Consider the following 18,038-nt stretch of genomic DNA (forward strand, 5'->3'; position numbering starts at 1 on the left):
GCGGGGGCGGGGCCAGAGCGGCGGCCAATCAGAACAAGGGGCGCGCGGGGAGGTGGCGAATCGGGCAGGGCGAATGGGGGCTTCGCCCAGAGAAATGCGGAAGTTTGCTCTTTGATTGATGGACAAATTGACCAATCGACATCAAGCGTTGGGGGTGTGCTGCCCAACTGCAGCCAATCACGGCTAGAAAACAATCTCCACCAATCGCGAAGGAGAAAGCGGAGCTCGTTGCCTGGCAACGGCGGAGGAAATGTTGGTGGGCTCTGCCAATCGAGATCGAGGAGGCGGGAGCAGCGCCCGAGATTGACGTGTAGCCAACCAATGGGCTTGAGGCAAGGGCGGGATGTAACCACCCCGTGAGTGGGGGGCGCGGAGAATCCACCAATCAGGAGCTGGCAGCAATGATTGACAAGGAGGCGAGGCGCAAAGGAGCCAATCAGTGGCTGAGCAGGGGTTAGCAACGCCCCCCACCCCTGGTCCCACCCTTTCTTCATCCCCGCCCCCTGCCCCTCTTAAAGGAGCCGCACCATTTACCGGGGAGATCCGTTTTGGGGGGGGGGGGGTCCAATCCGTGCCCCCCACTTTGAGCGCGGAGCGAGGGCGGGGTCCCCCCATCACCTTCACTCACACGCTCCATCTCTGCACCCTTTATTTGCGTATGAGCGGGGGGCGCCCCCCCAGCGCGGGGGGCTCCGGGCGGGGGGGGGTCTCAGGGGGTCCCCCGGCACGGCCTCTTGCTGAGGTTCCCCAGGACCTGCTGCTGCTGCGGGCGGTACGGCACCACGAAGGCGTCGGGAGGCAGCAGCGCCGCGCCGTCCCCGCCCAGCCGCCCCATCAGGACGTAGCTGGAGCCTGGGGGAGAGATTTTGGGGAGGGGGCGTCAGGAGCTGGGCAGAGCCCCCTCCAGACCTCCCCATCCCCTCGGGGGGCGCACCCACCTTTCTTGAGCGCGGGGCAGAGGCGGCAGGGCAGCTGCAGCCGCAGCGCGTCCCCCTTGGCGGGCGGGGGGACCCCCAGGCCCCCCGGCTTGTGCAGGCTGAGCACGGACACCACGGCCCAGCCCGGCTCCTGCGGCGGCCCCCGCGACAGCGACTTCACCGTCCCGGCCAGCACTGCGGGCACGGAGCGGGGGGTCAGCCCCCCGAACCCCCGGGCACCCCGAGATTGGGGTTTGGGGGCGCTCACCCCCCATTCCCAGCCCAGTTTTGGGGCACGGAGCGGGGGGTCAGCCCCCCAAAACCCCCCCGTGATTGGGGTTTGGGGACGCTCACCCCCCCCATTCCCCTCCCAATTTTTGGGGACAGAACGGGGGGGTCAGCCCCCCAAAACCCCCTTTAATTTGGGTTTGGGGGCGCTCACCCCCCATTCCCAGCCCAGTTTTAGGGCACGGAGCGGGGGGTCAGCCCCCCAAAACCCCCCCGTGATTGGGGTTTGGGGGCGCTCAACCCCCCATTCCCAGCCCAGTTTTAGGGCACGGAGAGGGGGTTCAGCCCCCCAAAACCCCCTTTAATTTGGGTTTGGGGGCGCTCACCCCCCCCATTCCCCTCCCAATTTTTGGGGACAGAACGGGGGGTCAGCCCCCCCAAAACCCCCTTTAATTTGGGTTTGGGGGCGCTGACCCCCCCATTCCCCTCTCATTTTTCTGGGCACTCCCAGCCGCAGTTCCCCCTTTTGGGGAGAACTCTCCTGTTTTTGGGGATTTTTCCCCATTTCGGGGTCCCGCCCCTGATTGTTTTTGGGGGGGTTCTCACGGCCCCGCCCCTGATTTTTTTTTTTTTTTTTGGGGGGTTCTCACGGTCCCTCCCCTGGTTTTTTTTTGGGGGGTTCTCACGGTCCCTCCCCTGTTCTTTTGGGGGGGTTCTCACGTTCCCTCCCCTGTTTTTTTTGGGGGGTTCTCACGGTCCCTCCCTGGTTTTTTTTTTTGGGGGGGGTTCTCACGTTTCCTCCCCTGTTTTTTTGGGGGGTTCTCACGGTCCCTCCCCTGTTTTTTTTGGGGGGTTCTCACGGTCCCTCCCTGTTTTTTTTTGGGGGGGTTCTCACGGTCCCGCCCCTGATTTTTTTGGGGGGTTCTCACGTTCCCTCCCCTGTTTTTTTGGGGGGTTCTCACCCCAATCGCTGCTGCAGAAGTTGCTCTGGAGGGTCCCGGCGCGGCGGCAGCGCTGCGGGCAGGGGGTGCCCGAAGCCGGGGGGGCCGTGGGGGTCCCCGCCTTGGGGCTGGGGGGGGGTTTCCCCTTTCCCCCGCCCCGCGGTTTTTGGGGGGGGGTCTCGGGGGGGGTCCCCCGCTCCCGCAGGCTGTAGGTGGCCGAAAAGCCGTCGGCGGTGACGCTCAGGTCCGACACGAACTGCACCAGCAGCTCCGGGGAGCTGGAGACGATGGGGCTGGGGGGGACACGGGGGGTCAGAGGGGGGTCCCGCGGGGAGTTTGGGGGGGTCGGGAGGGGTTTGGGGGTGCAAAGTCTATGGGGGGGGGGGGGGGGTCAGGGTGGGTTTAAGAGGGATCGAGGAGCGATCCGGAGAGTTTTTTGGGGTTTGAGGCGGGTCTGGGAGGGGGGGGGGCTCACCCGGGGGTCTCCTCCCCACAGAAGCGCCCGAGGCGCCGCGCGTCGTCCCGCGCCCCCCCCTCGAACACGGCCACGTAATCGTAGCGGCAGTGCGGGTCGGGCTCCACGTCGAACTTCCCGAACCGCAGCTCCACCACCTGCACCCCCCCAGCCCCCCCAAAATTCGGGTTCAGACCCCCTGAACCCTTCCAGACCCCTCCCCAAATTCCCCAGAACCTCCCCGAACCATCCCGGTCTCTTCTCGAGCACCCCCTGTGACCCCCCCAAAGGATTTCTGACCCCCCCCCAAAACATTTCTGACCCCCTCAAAAGGATTTCTGACCCCCCCAAAAGGATTTCTGACCCCCCCCAAAATCCGTCCTGCCCCCCCAGGCCCCCCGACTCCTGCCTCCACCCCCCATGCCCCAAATCCCTTCCGATCCCCCCAAACCCGCTCCGATCCCCCCCCGTCCCCCCGCCCAGGACCCCCAAACCTTGTCGGGGGGTGCCACGATGTGCCAGGAGCAGCTGATCCCGGGGGGATAATTCTCCTCGGGCCAGTTCGGGGTGTTGAGGCTCCCCTGGGGCTTCTCCAGCCGCCCGCCGCAAAACTGATGCTCTGGGGGGGGGGTGGGAAGGGGGGGGTCACGTTTTTGGGGGGCACAGACACGTTCCGACACCCCCCACCCTCCGTTTCCCACACCGCCGGCGTCTCCTCTGTCCCTGAGACCCCCCTAAAATTGGGGGGGGGGGGAAAATTGGGGAGGGGGCTCTGCCAAAACCACCCTGGGATGAGGGAGGGGAGGAGATGGAATTTGGGGAGCAAGACCTCCCCCCCCCCAACGGGAATGTTTTTTTTTTGCAAATTTGGGGGGGGCGGCGGGGGTGGGGTCGGGGGTCGTACTCACCGTCAAAATAGTGCCAGGACTCCCCGAAAAAATGGGGTTTATTAAAGCCCCCCGACCGCCGCCGTCCCTGGGGGGGTCCTGCAAAAGGGTTGGGCTGGATTGGGGGGGGCCTGCGGGGGTCTTGGGGGGGGTCCGGGGGTCTCCGTGCGGGTTTTTCAAGGAATTTTGGGGGGCTCCACGGTGGATTCGGGGGGCGGTTTGGGATGTTCCACGTGGGTCTGGGGGTTCTCCATGCGGATTTTGGGGTGTCCGTGTGGATTTGGGGGTGTCCGTGGGGATTTGGGTGGTTTTGGGGGGTCTCCTGCTCTCCAGTTCCAGTGCTCCCTGTCCCTCTTTCCCTCGCAGCCTTTCCCTCCATTTTGTGCCATAGTTTCCTTCATTTTTTCCTGACACTTTGCCCTATTTTTTCCTCTGGCTTTTTTCCCTCAAACTTTTCCCTTTTTTTTTCACTCATGTTTTCCTCAGCTTTTTTTTTTTTTTTTTTAATTTTTATTTTCAGTTTTTCCCCCTTTTTTCTCTTTTCCTCTTATTTTTCTTCATTTTCTTTCACACTTTCTCCTCAGGCTTTCCTTCTTTCCATTCCTTTTACTTTCCCCTCGTTTCCCTGTTTTCTCCTCACACTTTCCCTCCATTTCCTCTCCACCCTTTTCCATTTCTCCCTCTTTTTCTTCCCCTCTCCCCATCAGGGATTTTCCCTTCTGTTTTCAGTTTCACACCCTTCCCTCCTTTTCCATTCACACTTTCTCCCCATTCCCACTGTTTTCTCGCACTTTTCCCAATTCCACGGTTCCCCCTCCGCAGCTTTTCCCTCTTCTCTTTTTTCTTCTTTTTCTTTTCACTCCAGGACTTCTCCTGGGAGGGATTTTGGCCTCTCACCCACACGTTTTTTTTTTTTTTGTTTTTTTTTTGTGGGGGTGCTGCTACAAAATTTTGGGGGTTCTGCTGCAGGATTTAGGAGCTCTGCTGCTTTCCAGGGATCTCTTCGGGTGGTTTTGGGGGTGTCCCCGTGGGATTGTCCCTGCTCCCCGCCGGCGGTGCTCCCTCCCTCTTTGTTTATTTTATTTATTTTAATTTTTTTTTTTTTTTTGGGGGGGTCTCCCCCGCAGCCCTTCCCTCACCCACCGTTGCTCGGGGGGCTGCCGGCGCTGAACCAGGCCAGGAATCCCCTCCCGGCCGTGCCGCCGTCGCTCTCCATGTGCAGCCGCAGCCGGTTTTGGGGCGCCCGCAGAGCCCCCGGCCGGAAGGTGCCGCAGAAGCGCCCCAAAAGCGGCGCCCCGGGGCCGTGACCCCCGAAAACCGAGAGGGCATCGAAGCGGCACAGCGGGTCCGGCTCCAGGTCGAAGACGCGGAAGGACAAGGTGGCCACCTGGCCCTCGGGGACCTGGGGACATCGGGGGGTCACTGCCCGGATTTTGGGGTGACGGGATTTTGGGGACACCGCGGGGGTCACTGCCCGGATTTTGGGGTGACGGGATTTTGGGGACACCGCGGGGTCACTGCCCGGTTTTTGGGGTGACGGGATTTTGGGGACATCGGGGGGTCGCTGCCTGATCCTTGGGGTGACGGGATTTTGGGGACATCGGGAAGGTCACTGCCCGATTTTTGGGGTGACTGGATTTTGGGGACACCAGGCCCTTGGGTGTGAAGGGATTTTGGGGACATTGAGGTGTCACCGCCTGGTCCTGATGCGGGAGGACACCGGGAATTTGGGGTGACACCAGCTGAGCCCTCAGGTGACATTTTGGGGTGCCACCAGCTGGGCCCTCAGGTGACATTTTGGGGTGTCACCAGCTAGGCCCTCAGGTGACATTTTGGGGTGCCACCAGCTGGTTTTCATGGACCTGGGAGGGGGATGGACATCAGGGGACACCAGGAACGCCGGGGACACTGGGGACACCGCTCGGCCCTCGGGCTTCTGGGGTGGGGGGCGGCACAAAGCGACATCAGGGGGACACACAGAGCGGTGTCGCCTCCTGTCCCTCAGCCCCTGCGGGACACGGCGACACAAGGGGGGACGGCCAAGGGGGAAGCCCCAGCGTTTTGGGGCGCCCCGGGTTGGGGGCTGGATGTCCCTGGATGGGCTGGGGTGAGCGGGGCGGGGGTCCGTGGGTTTGGGGGTGCCCCGGGGGAGGGTCTCTAAGTTTTGGGGTGCCCCGGGAGGGGTCCGTACCGTGATGGTCCAGGTGCAGTTGCTGCCGGGGGGGTAATGCCGGGGGAAGCCCTCGCTGGCGATGAACCCCGACTCGCCGCGATGGTCCCCCCCGCACGGGAACACCGGGAACACCGGCCTGGGGGGACACGGAGGGGACACGGGGAAAAACCCGAGTTTGAGGGGATCCCAGATCCCCGGAGAAAGTCCCGGGCTGCGGTTCCGGGCAGTCCTGGGGCAGTCCCGGCTCTGGGGAGGCTCCCAGCCCGCGGCTGGGGCTCCGGACCGATGACCGAGGAGCTCCCGGTGCCCGGGGAGTGTCCGGTAACGGGAATGCTCCGCCTCGGGCCGAGCCCTGTCCGCGGGGGTGCCGCTCCCCGCCCGGGTGCCACGTCCCGGGGGTCCCGTGTCCTGTTCCGTCCCATCCCGGGGGTCCCGTTACCTGTTGGCGTTGGGCCGGGCGCTGGGAGGGGGGCTCGGGGCCGCCTCCTGCCCCTCGGCCGGGCTCGGGCTCAGAGCCCCCAGCGCCCCGAGCAGCAGCAGCGGCCCGAGGCGGCTCATGGCGCGGCCGGGCCGGGGCGAACGGGGCCGGGACGGGGCCGGGGGGGGCCCGGGGGTACGGGGAGGAATGGGGGGGGCGGGAATGAACGGGAATGGGCGTGGCCTGGCAGAGACACGCCCCAAAGGGGCGGGACTCGCGACCACAGCCCCGCTCTGACCGCGGAGGGGCGGGGCTTTCCCGATGGCCACGCCCACATTTGCCCATAAATGGTATGAGCGGGTCCGGCTGGCACCGCCTCAGAAAGGGGCGGAGACTCCGCTCGGCTCCGCCCCTCCAGCTGCCAGGCTGGAGTGGGCGGGGCCAGCAGAGAGGAGGCACCAGATTGGGGGGCGGAGCCCCCAGAAATGAGGCGCGTCATTTTAATTAGCGGGATCGCCGTTAATTAGCGGTTCCCCTGTAATTAGGGGAGTCCCACCGGCCGAGAGCCGCTCCCACAGACACACACACGCGGGGAGGGGGGCACCGTGACAGCAGCTGGGGGCCTCCCGGGCGGGGAGAGCCCCCCAATTGTGGGGGGGGGGGGGAGGTGGGGAGAGGCCGTGATTGTCCATTTTTGGGGGGGTTGAGGCGTGTCCCCAAAATCCCACACCGGCTACGGGATGGGGCCCCGCGCCTTCAGGTCGGGAGCCGAGCGCTGGCGGCGGACACGGAGCGGGGGCGTTCCTGCGGCGGGGGGAGGCGTCCCCCCATCCAGGGACCCCCGGCGGGGCCGTCCCGAGGGAGGGGGCGGCGGCGCGGGGCTGTTTTCGGCTTGGGGGGAGTCCCCGGCGCCCCCCCAGGCCAGGCGGTGCTGGGGGTTGCTCTTGAAGGGGAAGCGCAGCTTGGAGTCCTGTGGGGCCGGGTGGAAGCGCGGGGGGCGGCGGGGGTCGCCCCCCGCCATCAGACGGGCCTGCTCCTGGCGCAGCCAGCGCAGCCGCCCCCGCCGGAACGCCGGGTCCTGCTCCATCAGCCGGCACAGCCGCGCCGCCGCCGCCGACGGGGGCGAGGGGGGCGGCGAGCCCCGCTCCGGCTCCGGGGGGCGATCCTGGGAGGGGTCTCGGGGGGGCGGCTCGGCCTCGTCACCATCGTCCTGATGCGGGGGAGGAGAGGGGGGTTAGAGGAGTCTGGGGCGGACATTTGGGGGTGTCAGGGGTGGATTTGTGGAGTCGGGGCGCTGGGATCTGTGGGGTGCCCGGGACCCCCCGCCCCGTCCCTCACCGGCGGCAGCGGGATGACGCGCTCCATCTGCCCCACGCGGTCGCGCAGGGCGCGGATCTGCTCGTCCTTGGCGCTGTTCTGCCGCTTCACCTCGCGCAGGATGCCCGCCAGCCGGTCCAGGTGCAGCCGCAGCCCCTCCACCTCGCTCACCCGCTCGCCGCCCTCATCCTCCTCCTCCTCGCCGCCGCCGCCGCCGCCGCCCACCGCGTCCCACACGTCGCGGGCCACCGCTCGCCACCCGTCGCGCTCGGTGGGCTCCCGCTTGCCGTGGCGGCGGCACAGCTCCCGCAGCCGCGCCAGGCTCAGCGCCTCCAGCTCCCGCCGCGCCGGCCGCGGCTCCCGCAGCGCGACCTCCAGGCTCAGCTCCCGCACGGCCTGAGCCTTCAGGTCGGCCATGGTCACCCACGGCGAGCTCGGGGTGCTGGGGGGGGTCGGGGAGTCCCGGCGGCGCTGCGGGATCTGGTAAACGCGCAGCGGCTCCCGGCGCTTGCCCGGCGCCGGCAGCGGGAGCCCCGCCCGGCGGAGCACCGAGCGCACGGCGGGCGCCGGCAGCGCCTGGCGCAGCGACGAGATCAGGCGCCAGCCCGCCTCGTAGCACGGCGGGTCCGCGGCGGCGGGGGGCTGCGGGGACACGGGGGACGTGCTGGAGACCCGAGGGACAGCCAAAAACATCCCCGAGGGACACCCAAACATTCCCGAGGGACACCCAAACATTCCCGAGGGACAGCCAAAAACATCCTCGAGGGACAGCCAAAAACATCCCCGAGGGACACCCAAAAACATTCCCGAGGGACACCCAAAAACATCCCGGAGGGACACCCAAAAACATTTCCGAGGGACACTCAAACATCCCTGAGGGACACCCAGGAAAACCCTGAGACACACCCAGGACACTCATGGGGACACTGAGGGGACCCAGGGGCCACCCAGGTACATCTAGAGGAGCTGGGGGTCACCTGGGACACTTTATGGGACACCTGTTGGACACTCAGGGGACACTGAGGTGACAAATGTGACATCCAGGGGCCACCCAGATACACCCAAAGGAGCTGGGGGTCACCTGGAATTATCCTTAGGACACCTGTTGGACACTGAGGTGACAACTATGACACCCAGACACACCCAGAGGAGCTGTGGGTCACTTAGGATTATCCTTAGGACACCTGCTGGACACTCAGGGGACAGCAGAACAACCCAGAATTCCCAAATGACCCGTGGCCCCCTCACCTGCGGCTGCTCCGACTCTTCCTTCTCCACCTGGGGTTGGTTCTCCAGCTCCTGGAGCCTGGTGGGGGGGACACACACAGGGTGAGCCCCCCGAACCGTCCCCAGGTGACCCCAGGTGTCCCTGGGCAGTGTCCCCACCTCTGCAGGCGCATGTCGATGCCCTGCTGCTCCAGCAGCTCCCTCTGGGCCAGGTTCCAGTCCGGGGGGGGGCCCGGGGGACGCCCCCCGCTCCCGCTCCCGCCGCGCCTGCTCCGGGTGCGTGAAGCGGAACACGTGGTTCTTCCCCAAAATGAGGCGGTGGCCTGGTTTGGGGAGGGGGTCACAGGGGGATTTAGGGTCAATTTGAAGGGGGGGGGGTTCAGTTGGGAAATGGGGGTTTCAGAGTGACGTATTGGAGAGAAAAATCCAACCGGGTTTGTGGGAGGTTCAGGGGAATTTGGGGGGGGCACGCTGAGATTTTTGGGAGGGTTCAAGGGGAATTTGCGGGGGGCACGCTGAGATTTTTGGGAGGGTTCAAGGGGAATTTGCGGGGGGCACGCTGAGATTTTTGGGAGGGTTCAAGGGGAATTTGGGGGGGGGCACGCTGAGATTTTTGGGAGGGTTCAAGGGGAATTTGCGGGGGGCACGCTGAGATTTTTGGGAGGGTTCAAGGGGAATTTGCGGGGGGCACGCTGAGATTTTTGGGAGGGTTCAAGGGGAATTTGCGGGGGGCACGCTGAGATTTTTGGGAGGGTTCAAGGGGAATTTGCGGGGGGCACGCTGAGATTTTTGGGAGGGCTCAAGGGGAATTTGGGGGGGGCACGCTGAGATTTTTGGGAGGGTTCAAGGGGAATTTGCGGGGGGGGCACGCTGAGATTTTTGGGAGGGTTCAAGGGGAATTTGCGGGGGGGCACGCTGAGATTTTTGGGAGGGTTCAAGGGGAATTTGCGGGGGGCACGCTGAGATTTTTGGGAGGGTTCAAGGGAGAGCCACAGGGATCTGGGGGGGGGGGTTTTGGGGGTCCCTACCCGACTTGAGCACCACCGGCTCCGTCACCTGCTTCCCGTTGACGTAGGTCTCAGCCCCCTCGCACGGCTCCAGCGTCACCACAACTTCGGGAGGGAACAACGAGGGGGAGCAGAGTCACCTCCCTGCTGAACCAAGGCGGGGGAACCCCAAATCCCATCCCCAGCCGCCCCCAAAATCCCCCCAGACCCACGGCCGGCACAGGGGCAGCGGTACCTGGGAGGGCTGTGGTGACCTGCTCCAGTGACAGCATTTTGGGGTGGGGGGGGGGGAGAAAGAGGAGTTAAGGTGTGCCAGGAGGGGGCTGGGCAAGGGGGGGGCACCCCAAAACGTGGCGCCCCGAGTCCCCTACCTTCCCCCGAGGGGTCGGGGCGGCTGCGGAACACGCAGTGCTGCTCCCGGATGAACGGCCCCGACAGCTTGATGTCCACATCCACCTGGCCCACCCTAAAACACAAATTGGGGGGGGGGTCCAGGAGGATCTGGGGGGGTCCCTGAGGGGGGTTTGGGGGTGCCACAGCCCCTCCAATCACCTGGTCACGCCGTCCTTGATGTGGTACAGCAGGCACTCGGACATCAGCGGGTCCTCGTTGAGGTTCACCAAGTGCGGGGTCTTTTGGGGGGCGAGGGGCACAAAAATACAGAGTCAGGGTTGGGCTGGGGTGGGAGGGTGTCCCTCATGGTGGGGGCCCCCAGCCCCCACTGACTCGCCTTTTTTGGGGAGAAAACGCCGACGGTGCCGCCGTCCTCCCGCAGAGCCACCCCCATCTCGGCCAGCAGCGCTTCCCTGGGGGGCACAGGGAACGGAGGGGGGGTGAGAGGGTGTGGGGGGGCCCAGAGGGCTTTGGAGGGGGTCTGGGGGAGTTCAGGAAGAGTTGAGGTGGGGTTTGGGGAGCTATGGGGGTGCTAAGGGGTTCATTTGGGTTGACCATGGTGGGGCTAGGGGGGGGTTCAGGTAATTTGGGGGGGTTGGGGAAGGTTTTTGGGGGTCGTGGTGGGGGTTTGGGGCCCCCCTCACCGCTCCAGCCTCAGGGCTTCCGTCCGTCTCAGCTTCTCCTCCCACGTCTCGTTGAGCTCTGCGATGATTTTCTCCGTTTCCTGGGAGGGAGCAGTGATTGTGGGGAGGGGTCCCCCTGCGCTGCAGGGGACCCCCTGGCTCCCAGAGGATCAGGAAGGTGTTTTAGGGTCACCTGCAGCCGCTCCATGGCCTCAGTAGGGCCCAGAGGGGGCTCCAGGCCGGGATCCCCGTTGAGGGTGGGGGATGTTGTGGCAGGGGGGGCACAGAGGGTGGTGTCAGAGAGACCTGGAGGGAGATGGGGGCTCAGTGTGGGGGGAGTGTTCCCTCCTGCACCCCCATATCAAACCCTCACTGTCCCCTCAGCACCCCTACACTGCCCCCAAACCCCCTCCGCAAACCCATCCCCCTACAAAACCCCCTAAATCTGCCCCCCAGCCCCGCCTGGCTCCATCCCCACGACCCCAGACCCCCGGATCGTGGCCAGCCCCTCACCCTGGGCGCTGAGCAGCTCCCGCAGCCGCGTCACCTCCTGGCGCAGCTCCCGGATCAGCCGCGCGTTCGGGTCCTCGTTGACCACGGCGTGGCACCGGATCTGCTTCGTGCGGTCGGCGTAGCTGGGGGGGGGGGAAGGAAAAAGGGGGGGCCAGGATCAGGGCTGGGATCCCCCGATTCCCACACCCCAAAACCCACCGAGGGCCCCCCCTCACCGCAGGGTGCTCAGCGTCTCCTCGTAGCTGCAGTCGGCGGGGCTCAGCGCCGCGATCATGGCCGTGCGCGAGTTCCCGCCTGGGGGGGGACGCGTTAACGGGGGCTGCGAACCCCAAAAAAAAACTCCTCGTGCTCCCCTCCCCTGCTCCTCCCCAAACCCACAAACCCACCCAGGTTCTCCTTCAGCAGCCACGTCAGCACCGAGTCCCGGTACGGGATGAAATCCGGCTTCTTCTTTTTGCTGGTCTGTTGTGGGGGGGAAGAACGTGGCTGTGAGGGCTCCCCAAAAAAAAACAGTGGGGGGATCCCCGAGGGGATGGGGGTGACCCCCGGACTCACCGCCTCAGCCAGGGCAGAGATGACCTTGCCCAGAGTGGTCAGGGACTTGTTGATGTTGGCGCCTTCCTGGACAGGGAGAGGAGGGGGAGCGGGGCTCAGAAGGCATTTTTGGGTATTTTTTTTTGGGGAGTCTCCTCCCTGTTTTTTGTGGGGTGCAGGGCGGTGCCGCTCACCTTGAGGCGCACGCCCTTGGCCCCCGAGGCGTCGGCGCGCTCGCTGCCCGCCAGGTCCACCAGGCTGATGCGGCTCACCTGGGGGGGCAGGGGGGTTTGGGGGGATCTAGGAGGGAATTCCGGGGGGAAATGGGGGTGTGAGGGGATTTGGGGGGGATCTAGGAGGGAATTCCGGGGGTGTGAGGGGGTTTGGGGGGGATCTAGGAGGGAATTCCGGGGGTGTGAGGGGATCTAGGAGGGAATTCCGGGGGTGTGAGGGGGTTTGGGGGCATCTAGGAGGGAATTCCGGGGGGAAATGGGGGTGTGAGGGGATTTGGGGGGATCTAGGAGGGAATTCCGGGGGTGTGAGGGGGTTTGGGGGGGATCTAGGAGGGAATTCCGGGGGTGTGAGGGGGTTTGGGGGGGTCTATGAGGGAATTCCGGGGGTGTGAGGGGGTTTGGGGGGATCTAGGAGGGAATTCCGGGGGGAAATGGGGGTGTGAGGGGATTTGGGGGGGATCTAGAAGGGAATTCTGGGGGGAAATGGGGGTGTGAGGGGATTTGGGGGGATCTAGGAGGGAATTCCGGGGGGAAATGGGGGTGTGAGGGGGTTTGGGGGGGTCTAAGAGGGAATTCCGGGGGTGTGAGGGGGTGTGAGGGGATTTGGGGGGGATCTAGGAGGGAATTCCAGGGGTGTGAGGGGGTTTGGGGGGGATCTAGGAGGGAATTCCAGGGGGAAATGGGGGTGTGAGGGGATTTGGGGGGGATCTAGGAGGGAATTCCGGGGGTGTGAGGGGGTTTGGGGGGGATCTAGGAGGGAATTCCGGGGGTGTGAGGGGGTTTGGGGGGATCTAGGAGGGAATTCCGGGGGGAAATGGGGGTGTGAGGGGGTTTGGGGGGGGTCTAGGAGGGAATTCCGGGGGTGTGAGGGGGTTTGGGGGGATCTAGGAGGGAATTCCGGGGGGAAATAGGGGTGTGAGGGGATTTGGGGGGAATCCAGGGGGCTTGTGGGGGGGGTTTTGTGGAATTTTGGGGGGGTGACTTGAAGGAGTGATTTGTGGGGGAGTTTGGGAGGGAATTCAGGGAAATTTAGGGATGTTTGGGGAGGGATTTGGAGGTTTTGGTGGGAATTTGGGGATATTTTTGGGAGCGTGGAAGAATTCAGAAGGGGTTTGGGGTAACTCGGGGAGAACAGGGGTGATGGGGGAATTTTGGGGGTGTTTTAGGGGCTGGATTTTAGGAGTGGTTTTAAGGGCTGGATTTTGGGGGTGGTTTTAAGGGCTGGATTTTGGGTGTGGTTTTAAGAGCTGGATTTTAGGGGTGGTTTTAGGGCTGGATTTTGGGGGTGGTTTTAAGGGCTGGATTTTAGGGGTGGTTTTAAGGGCTGGATTTTGGGGGTGGTTTTAAGGGCTGGAATTTAGGTGTGGTTTTAAGGGCTGGATTTTGGGGGTATTTTAAGGGCTGGATTTTGGGTGTAGTTTTAAGGGCTGGATTTTGGGGGTGGTTTTAGGGCTGGATTTTGGGGGTGGTTTTAGGGCTGGATTTTGGGGGTGGTTTTAGGGGCTGGATTTTGGGGGTGGTTTTAAGAGCTGGATTTTGGGGGTGGTTTTAAGGGCTGGAATTTAGGTGTGGTTTTAAGGGCTGGATTTTGGGGGTATTTTAGGGGCTGGATTTTAGAGGTGGTTTTAGGGCTGGATTTTGGGTGTGGTTTTAGGGCTGGATTTTAGGGGTGGTTTTAAGAGCTGGATTTTGGGGGTGGTTTTAGGGGGCTGGATTTTGGGGGTGGTTTTAGGGGGCTGGATTTTGGGGGTGGTTTTAGGGGCTGGATTTTAGGGGTGGTTTTAGGGGCTGGATTTTGGGGGTGGTTTTAAGAGCTGGATTTTGCGGGTGGTTTTAAGAGCTGGATTTTGCGGGTGGTTTTAGGGGCTGGATTTTAGGGGTGGTTTTAAGAGCTGGATTTTGCGGGTGGTTTTAGGGGCTGGATTTTGTGGGTGGTTTTAAGGGCTGGATTTTGGGGGTGATTTTAAGGGCTGGATTTTGGGGGTGGTTTTAAGGGCTGGATTTTGGGGGTGGTTTTAGGGGCTGGATTTTGGGGGTGGTTTTAAGAGCTGGATTTTAGGGGTGGTTTTAGGGGCTGGATTTTAGGGGTAGTTTTAGGGCTGGATTTTGGGGTGTGATTCAGCGTGATTTCAGGGGAGTCTCAGGGATTTTTCTGCAGTGACATCCCTCAGCAGCTGGCAGCGGCTGAAGATGAATTTCGGGGGCGCTCAGGACTCGGCAGCCGAAGATTGCTGGCGAGTTTTGGAGATTGTGGGGGCGATCTCAGGGCCACCCAAACCCGGGCTGGGACGGGTTTTGGGGCTCCCCTGACCTTCTCGGTGGCGAGGTCGCTGAGCGGGTCCTGGCGGCGCTGGCTGAACACGATGGTGAACACGGCGTGCGAGCGGCTGCTCGTCTCGTTCATGTTGGTGGCCGCCACCGTCCTGCGTGGGCGAGTTTGGGGGGGACCCTCGGTGCCTGTTTGGGGGGGTGTTTGGGGAATGCCCCGAGCCCCTCTGTGAGCCCACCTGGCCTTGTTGCCGCTGTCCATGAGGTCGGCGATGTCGGCGAAGGAGGCGACGGCGAGGCGCGACAGGTCCTGCACGTAGGGCCCGAGCAGGGGGTGCTCCCGCACCCGCAGCCCCCCGCGGCTCTTGGGGTTCAGCAGGTCCCGCACGCGCTCGCAGTAGATCTCCAGGTAGCTCACCTGGAGGGGGGGGGACCCCAAAAACTCAGGAGGGACCCCAAAAACTCGCGGGGGTCCAGAGGGGGTGAAACCGCAAAAATGGAGGGGGAGGAAAGAGGGCAAACTGGGGGCATGCCCCAAAATTGATGGGGATGTTGTGGGGGAGGAATCCCCAAAATGGTGATGGGCTGGGGGGGACAGCTGAGACCTCGAAATGTTGGGATGGGTGGCAGATGAACCCCCAAACTGCTGGGGAGAGTGTGGGGTGAGTTTGCTGGAGCTGAACACCCAAATTGCCCAGAGGGTTGTGCTGTGAACCCCCAAACCTCTCTCACCTCCACAGAGAAGGAGAGCTCAGGAAATCCTTCCCAAACCGCCCTCACCTCCACAGAGAGCTCATGAGACCCTTCCCAAACCCCCAAACCCCCCTCACCTCCACAGAGAGCTCATGAGACCCTTCCCAAACCCCCCTCACCTCCACAGAGAGCTCAGGAAATCCTTCCCAAACCGCCCTCACCTCCACAGAGAGCTCATGAGACCCTTCTCAAACCCCCAAACCTCCACAGAGAGCTCAGGAAATCCTTCCCAAACCCCCCTCACCTCCACAGAGAGCTCATGAGACCCTTCCCAAACCCCCAAACCTCCACAGAGAGCTCAGGAAATCCTTCCCAAACCCCCCTCACCTCCACAGAGAGCTCAGGAGACCCTTCCCAAACCCCCAAACCCCCCTCACCTCCACAGAGAGCTCAGGAGACCCTTCCCAAACCCCCAAACCCCCAAACCTCCACAGAGAGCTCATGAGACCCTTCCCAAACCCCAAACCCCCCTCACCTCCACAGAAAAGGAAAGCTCGGGTGACCCCTCCCGGGCGACGCGGGCGAACAGATCCTCGCAGAGCTGCAGGAGGGCGGCGCTGAGCCGGGGCTGGGGGGGCTGTAGCCCTTCCCGAGCCCCGCGGGAGCCCCCCCGGCCCCGGACCTGCGGGATAATCCCGCGCTGCCCCGGCTCCTGCCGCCCCATCATGGTGTAGGACTTGCCGGCGCCGGTCTGGCCGTAGGCCAGGATGCAGACGTTGTAGCCCTCGAAGGCGTGCGCCAGCATCTCCTCGCCGATGTCCTGGTACACCCGGCGCTGCGAGGCGAAGTTGGGGTCCTCCTCCTGCGGGGGGGGGAGCGGGTGAGGGACCCCCGGAGCCGCCCGCGGGTCCCCCCCCCCAGCCCGCCCAGCACTCACCGAGGTGTGGGACCAGTACGAGTAGTCGAAGGTGAAGTGCTTGGTGCCGTCCTTGGGGAGCTTGGGGTTGGTGATGCCTGGCGTGGGGAGGGGACAGCGGGATTGGGGTGACCCCCCCCCACCACGTCACCCTCAACCTCCCCAGCACCGTCACCCCCCCCAAAAAAACCTCCCCGTTGCTATTTTTAGCCCGGCGGCAGCTGGTCCTCCGGGCCCGGGGCCAGCACGGGACAAGGACGGGGACAGCAGAGGGGAGGGGAGGGGAGGGGGGGGTCCCGCGTCGCAATCCCCCCTCCCCGGGGGTCGCTCCCTCTCGGGACCCTCCCCCAGGGCGCCCCGCACTCACAGGTGGTGTTCCCCCGCATCTGGATGACACACTTGGCCTGGCGGCTGCTCTCCCGAGCGCTGAACGGCCGCACTCGCACCGCCACCTTCACCGAGGCGCCCGCCATGCCCGCGACAGCCTCACCCTGTCGCGACAGAGCAGCGTCACCCCCCGGGGAACCCCCTCTCTGCCCACCCGCAGCGACGCCCCAAACAAACACGGGCGGCAGGGAGGGACCGGGGGGGCTGGACCCGTGTCCCTCCCAAAATCCCGCCCAAGGAGAGCCCTAAAAATAACCCGGGGCTGGCGCCGGGTAAGGCGGCGGTGATGAAACAGCCCCCGGCCCGACCCTCCCCAGCACTCCGGGGCGCAGGTGGCATTTTGGCAGGGTCAAAGGTCAAGGGTGGGATTTGGGGTGGGCAGAGGGGAAGGGGGGAGTGAGAACACACCCGGGTGAGCCCAGGTCAGCACAAACAGCACACGACACCCCCGACACTGAAACGCCCGAAATGCGGGGGTACCATCCCCTCACACCCCCCAAACCCCCCTACACCTGCTCGGGCGCCCTGAGAGTCCTCAACTTACCCCATAGCTCCCCGAAACCTGCTCCTGTGTTCCCCTAAACCCAATTCCCGCACCCCTAAACTCCCCTAGAGGATCCCTAAACCTGCTCTTATACCCCTGTGTTCCCCTAAACCCAATTCCCACACCCCTATAACCCCCTAAACTCCACTATAGGATCCCTAAACCTGTTTCTATAACCCTGTGCTCCCCTAAACCCAATTCCCACACCCCTATAACCCCTTAAATTCCTCTATAGGATCCCTAAACCTGCTCTTATAACCCTGTGTTCCCCTAAACCCAATTCCCACATCCCTATAACCCCCTAAACTCCCCTATAGGATCCTTAAACCCGCCCTTTATGGACCTGAGCCCCCCACGACACCCCCAAACCACATTCAGCCCCTCTAACTCTGCCCCTGGCTCTCCGGGAACCCCTTAAACCCGCTTTCCACACCCCTCAGACCCCCGATACTGCCCCAAACCTGCCCCTACCCCCCTGGAGCCCCCCGAATTTGCTCCCCAGAGGCCGGAGACCTCCCAGAGCTGTGCCCACAGCGCCGCCGCGGCCGCTCACCGGCCCCGCGGTGCCGCATCCCCTCGGCCCGGTGGTTCCCGGTGCTCCCGGTGGTTCCGGGGCTGCGGCCGCGCCCGGGCCCGGCGGGGCGGGGCCTGCCGGGAGGGGGCGGGGCCTGGCGAGAGACGCATGCGCGCGGTGAGCGCTGCCCCCGCCTCCTCTTAAAGGGGCAACGCTGCAAGTGGCCCCCGCAGCTCGGGCGGCTTTTCCCGCCTTTTTCCCCTCAGGGTTTTCCCAGTTTTTCCCTCACATTTCTCTCTCCTTCTTCCTTCAGGGCTTTTCTCTCGCTTTTCTCTTCTAGTTTTCTCTCCATTTTCTCGTTCTTTTTTTCTTTTTTCCTTCAGGCTTCCCTCATTTTTTTTGCTGCGATTGTCAGCTTCTCAATTTTCTTTCTCACTTTTCTCCCTTTTCCCTCTAGCATGTTTTTACCTTACTCTTTCTCCCCATTCTGGCCCTTTTTCCCATTTTCCCCCTCAGGCATTTCACTTCATTCTCCTCCAAATTTCACAGGTGTGTCTTTTCACTTTTTTCGGTCATCTCCTCCACTCTTCCCTCACCCTTTCTCCCAATTCCTCCTCACATTTTTATTCTTTTTTTTAACCTCATTTCCCACTTCTCACCCTTTCCCCTCATTTTCCTCCTTCCACTTTTTTCCTCGTGCACCCCTTTCCCTATATATTTTTTTTTTTTGGTCGTATTTTTTTCTGCATTTCTTCTCTGCGCGTTTGTCCGTATAACCAAAGTAGCGAGCGCTCCAGACGGACTTGCACCCTTTAATTAATACAATTTATTATCAGGGGGTCTCCCCGCCC

General features: G+C 63.4%; 2 protein-coding genes across 3 annotated transcripts; both read right to left on the reverse strand.

The window, feature by feature from the left end:
* Window positions 1-633: 633 nt before the first annotated feature.
* Window positions 634-6,227, reverse strand: PCOLCE (procollagen C-endopeptidase enhancer). 2 transcript variants are annotated; one of them, XM_056503352.1, is made up of 9 exons: window positions 6,040-6,227; window positions 5,619-5,736; window positions 4,571-4,829; window positions 3,449-3,526; window positions 3,035-3,159; window positions 2,562-2,698; window positions 2,108-2,379; window positions 939-1,112; window positions 634-852 (listed from the first exon to the last, which is right to left on the reverse strand). In XM_056503352.1, exons 1-9 carry the CDS (start codon window positions 6,156-6,158, stop codon window positions 710-712), a joined length of 1,425 nt encoding a protein of 474 aa, XP_056359327.1. In that variant the 5' UTR covers window positions 6,159-6,227; the 3' UTR covers window positions 634-709. The 2 variants fall into 2 exon arrangements, with proteins under 2 accessions (XP_056359327.1, XP_056359328.1); XM_056503353.1 differs by lacking the exon at window positions 3,449-3,526 and having other exon boundaries at window positions 6,040-6,225.
* A 277-nt stretch (window positions 6,228-6,504) lies between these two features.
* KIF1C (kinesin family member 1C) lies at window positions 6,505-17,302 on the reverse strand. Its single transcript, XM_056503349.1, is given in 23 exon segments — window positions 6,505-7,228; window positions 7,357-7,977; window positions 8,584-8,641; window positions 8,722-8,799; window positions 8,801-8,885; window positions 9,591-9,674; window positions 9,941-10,035; window positions 10,122-10,201; window positions 10,300-10,375; window positions 10,607-10,686; window positions 10,779-10,891; window positions 11,099-11,220; window positions 11,314-11,392; window positions 11,485-11,560; window positions 11,654-11,719; window positions 11,827-11,904; window positions 14,177-14,288; window positions 14,373-14,551; window positions 15,362-15,427; window positions 15,509-15,688; window positions 15,764-15,840; window positions 16,110-16,233; window positions 17,227-17,302. Coding segments are annotated over 22 exon segments (2,988 nt in total). The 5' UTR covers window positions 16,216-16,233; window positions 17,227-17,302; the 3' UTR covers window positions 6,505-6,751.
* Between the last annotated feature and the right edge of the window lie 736 nt (window positions 17,303-18,038).

Source organism: Oenanthe melanoleuca, chromosome 14, assembly GCF_029582105.1.
Source record: "Oenanthe melanoleuca isolate GR-GAL-2019-014 chromosome 14, OMel1.0, whole genome shotgun sequence".
Lineage (NCBI taxonomy): Eukaryota > Metazoa > Chordata > Aves > Passeriformes > Muscicapidae > Oenanthe > Oenanthe melanoleuca.

Bases quoted from the DNA above. Each gene is read 5' to 3' on its own strand.
- PCOLCE (XM_056503352.1), bottom strand. From the start codon at position 6,158: ATGAGCCGCCTCGGGCCGCTGCTGCTGCTCGGGGCGCTGGGGGCTCTG. The intron at 5,737-6,039 runs GTAACGGGACCC...GTGTCCCCCCAG, and splicing joins GCCCGGCCCAACGCCAACAG to GCCGGTGTTCCCGGTGTTCC. The intron at 3,527-4,570 runs GTGGGTGAGGGA...ACCCTTTTGCAG, and splicing joins CGGCAGCCCCCCGAGCAACG to GACCCCCCCAGGGACGGCGG.